Genomic DNA, 4,087 nt, shown 5'->3' with positions numbered 1-4,087 from the left:
TCAAGAAGAAATAAAATTCGTCTATGCAAATAAAACTGAGCGCACAGGTGAAGGCATGGACTATTATGAAATAGAACCAAGTCAAAGATACCATTTGCGTATCTGTGTTCACACAGATCTGTTCAAGAAGATGCTCTCTTTTATCCATTTCACACTGAAAAGTCAAACTAGAATATTATTAAGTATTAACCATTTCATTTGGTGTTATTTGGTCAACCAACCGCCCCGTTAGATTGCCACGTAAGAGAGACACAGTCATCTGACGTGCCCTCTGTTTCTCGGAACCTAAATTGCTTCCATGTATAAATACACGAACCTCTCCAGCTTCCAGATCTCTCTCTCTCTTTCCAGAGAAGCACAAGAAAAATGGGAAACTGTTTAAGGCGTCAATCTGGGTCGTCGGTGGTCTGGGCCGGGGATGATTGGGGTTCTCTGACGTCGAAGAACTCTTTTGAAGATGATGATGATGACAATGCATGCAACGTGGAAAGGCATAGGCTGCTGGGAGTTGAAACGGGAGCGTTTTCTTTGTCTTCCTCTTCTACCAATACCAGCACTGCAGGAACAAGAGAGGTGAAGATCACGATTACAAAAAAGGAGCTGGAGGAGTTGGTAGGAAGAGCTGACATGCAAGGGTTGTCTACGAAACAAATTCTGTCTCGTTTGATGGACTCTGCTGATAGATATGATGAGCATCAACGGCCGTGGAGGCCTGCCCTGCAAAGTATTCCCGAGGTCAATTAGCCGTCATCACCAAGGTTAATTAATTGGAATATATGTCATTGTATATAGGGATAGAGGTGCCCGAATTGTTAAAAAAGCTTTTATTACATGTGAATTTTATAGATATTTTCTCACATTTTTTGGTCGAGATTGAAAATTAGTGAGGACATGGATCGTGTTATGTAGAAGTTGGAATGTAAATCCTTTATGTACATATTGGATTTGTGGGTAATCGATCGAGATGCATGTAAATTGATTAGTTCTGTAAATTGATTAGTTCTTTTTTAAGAAAATTACAGTTTATCCCTCAAAGTTGATAATGTTTTACAATTCAAACACCAAAATTTTAATTTTTGCAATTCACCTCTCAAAGTTTCAAATTTTTACAATTTGACCAATTGTCTCTAAAACTTTTCATATTGCCCCTAATTTTTATTATTATTTTTTTATTTTTTATAAAAATTAAAAAAAAAATTCAGGATGGTTATGGCCAACTGACCATTTTTGCATCCTCAATTTTTTTTTTTTTTTTTCATAAAGAATAAAAAAAATAAAAATTATGGGAAATATGAGAATTTTGGAATAATATTGGTCAAATTGAAAAAAATTGAAACTTTGTGAGGATAGATTACAAATATTGAAACTTTGATATTCAAATTAAAAAATGCTATCAACTGTAATTTTCCTTTCTTTTTTAGCTTGAGTTTCTAACCTTTCTCATCACATGGATCAGGATTTAGGCTCAATTTTATTGTATTTAATTTAATATTAATTAAATAATTAAATTTATTATTTTTTATCCGTTTATGTTGTATTTTTGTGGTAGATTCGCGTGAATGAGAAAAGCAAACAATTATCTCTGCTCGTAGTGGAAGATGATCTTCCAATATTCTAGAGTATTATATCTTATTAAACAATAAGAAAATATATATAGCAGGAATTAGGGAATCTAATACAAATGCCACCTTCACTGCACAGTTAAATAACAGTATCGTTTTCTTTGGCCAAGGTGTGTCTTCCAAAAGGCTATCTACGATGTTGTGCTCTTTCGCTGTTGCTTGTGGGGTTTTTGTTTTTTAATTTTTATTTTGTTTGTCTTGGCCTTCGGGTTGTGGATGGATTTATTGTCATTGCGTTCAGGTTGAAGATAGAGTAGATCGGTGTGTGGGCTTAATTCTCATGATTGGATTTTTAGTTTCTAGTTGTTTTTTTATTTTTGTTTGTATTTGAACTACCTATGTCTTAGATCTTGTTTGCTCAAAGCAGATATGTTCCTTAAATGTAATTGTACATGGGTTAGCTGAAGCTTGAAGTCATTTTTATGACTTTGTAATCTTCATAGCTTTTGGCTATAATTTTTAAAGCTGTATGCTTTATAATGTAAGAGTTTTATGTTCATGAAATTGAGGGCTTCTAAGCATCTCAACACTTTTTCCCAAATGATCTGGAGTTTGGACTCACATTTATTTAAGAAAAAAAAAAATATAAATCTATTTATTTATTGAATAGATCAGATCATTTGAAAAATAAATTTGAAAAAAAGTGTTGGGATGTCTAGTATTATCCCATGAGTTTCATCAATGGAAGTTCTATATTTTTCAAAGAAATATATATATATATATATATATATATATATATATAACAATAAAAATGAGATATAAAAACATCGTAAAAATAAAAAAAATAAAAAGAAAAAAAGAAAGAAAGAAAAGGTCTAAAACCGTGTGTATGAATGTCCAACTTGAATTATAGTCTTAATAGTCGACAGAGTGAGCCCAGCCCATTGAAATGTCAATTTCGGGTAGGCCCTATTGCCCATATCGCGCTGGCATCGTCGCCTGTTGCCGCCCACCACAATGATCAGCGGCCTATTGTAAATGTATTATGTACCATGTATTAAAAAGAAAAAAATAAAAAAGTGTGATCAATGGAGGATCATGTAAACAAACAACTTCATTAAACTAACAAATATAAATAATATATAAACAACACCAAGAAGAACTTCAAGATGAGGAAAGATCTAGATCTTCTCTCCTCTCCTTTTATGGTAGCAGTGCTTGACATCTTCTCTGTAAGCTCCACCGGTCTCTGTTTCTGGCAGGTTAATTTAGATCTAGTTTGTAGATCTAGATCTAGATCCAGATCTAATCTCTTCAACCTTAGATCTGATCGTTTTCTTCAACTTAGGCTTGTCTTCCGAATGAATGTCTACAATGTTGTGCTTCTCCATTACTGAATTTACTGCTTATAGGGGTTTTTGTTTTTGTTTTTGTTTTGCTCTTTTTTTTTTTTATTTGATGGTCCTAGCTGTTGGACTGATGATGTGAATAATGCTCATAGCTTTCGGGTCGAGAGGAGAATGGTTTGGGTGTGAGTATTTTGCTCATACTTGAGAAATGGCTTCCTGTGCTCCTAGAAGGAGTCTGTGCTAGCAGATCTGTTATATAATCTGAAAATCGGATTGAGATAGAGGATGTTTGACGTCATAAATTGGTTTTTCATTGTAAGATCTGTTATGTTTTTAATTTTTTGACGTGTAATCTTTTAGCTTCAGCTATGATCTTGTAGAACTGTATGTTTTGTGATTGTAAGAGTTTTTATGCTCTTCACCATTATTAATGAAATCATATTGATTTTTCCTAAAAAAAAAAAAAAAAAAGTATTATGTACCCACACAACATTAAAAAGCATAGAGAAAAGAATAAGCACAAAAGGTGGTGCAAAATACCTAAGCAACACATAGTTTATAAACACCTATAAGTGAATGAAAATATGGATTGAGAATTTGAGACCCATCTGGTGCAATTGTTTTTATACGAGCACTTCATTTTAAATAAACGATTACATTCTTTGATGTAAGAGTTTTATGTTCATGAAATTGATAGCTATTAGGCATCCCAACACTTTTTCCCAAATTTCATTTTCTAAATGATCTGGACCCATATTCATTTATATATATATATATATATATATATATATATATATATCGAATATGCCAGATCATTTGGGAAAAAGCGTTGGGATGTCTAGTATTATCCCATGAAATTTCATCGATGAAAGTTCCATATTTTTTTTTTTTTAAAAAAAAGAAAGTAAAAATGAGATATAAAAACATCGTAAAAACAAAAATTTAAAAAGAAAAAAAAAAAAAAGAAAGAAAGAAAGAAAAGGTCTAAAACCGTGTGTATGAGTTTGAATGTCCAACTATTATAGTCTTAATAGTCGACCCAGAGTGAGCCCAGCCCATTGAAATGTCAATTTCGAGTAGGCCCTATTGCCCATATCGCGCTGGCATCGTCGCCTGTTGCCGCCCACCGCAATGTTCAGCGGCCTATTGTAAATGTATTATGTACCCACACAATAA

General features: G+C 33.0%; 1 protein-coding gene across 1 annotated transcript; it reads left to right on the top strand.

Moving 5' to 3' along the window:
* Positions 1-366: 366 nt before the first annotated feature.
* On the top strand, positions 367-941 carry LOC132172945 (uncharacterized). The gene has a single exon (XM_059584507.1). The coding sequence runs from the start codon at positions 367-369 to the stop codon at positions 742-744; it is 378 nt and encodes a 125-aa protein (XP_059440490.1). The 3' UTR covers positions 745-941.
* The last annotated feature ends 3,146 nt before the right edge of the window (positions 942-4,087 follow it).

The sequence above is a fragment of the Corylus avellana genome, chromosome ca2 (genome assembly GCF_901000735.1).
Source record: "Corylus avellana chromosome ca2, CavTom2PMs-1.0".
NCBI classification, from domain to species: domain Eukaryota; kingdom Viridiplantae; phylum Streptophyta; class Magnoliopsida; order Fagales; family Betulaceae; genus Corylus; species Corylus avellana.
The sequence above is the reverse complement of the archived record's forward strand: the minus strand, read 5'-3'. Positions and strand labels throughout refer to the sequence as shown.

Excerpts from the sequence above, each read along its gene's own strand:
- LOC132172945 (XM_059584507.1), top strand. The coding sequence starts at position 367 with ATGGGAAACTGTTTAAGGCGTCAATCTGGGTCGTCGGTGGTCTGGGCC.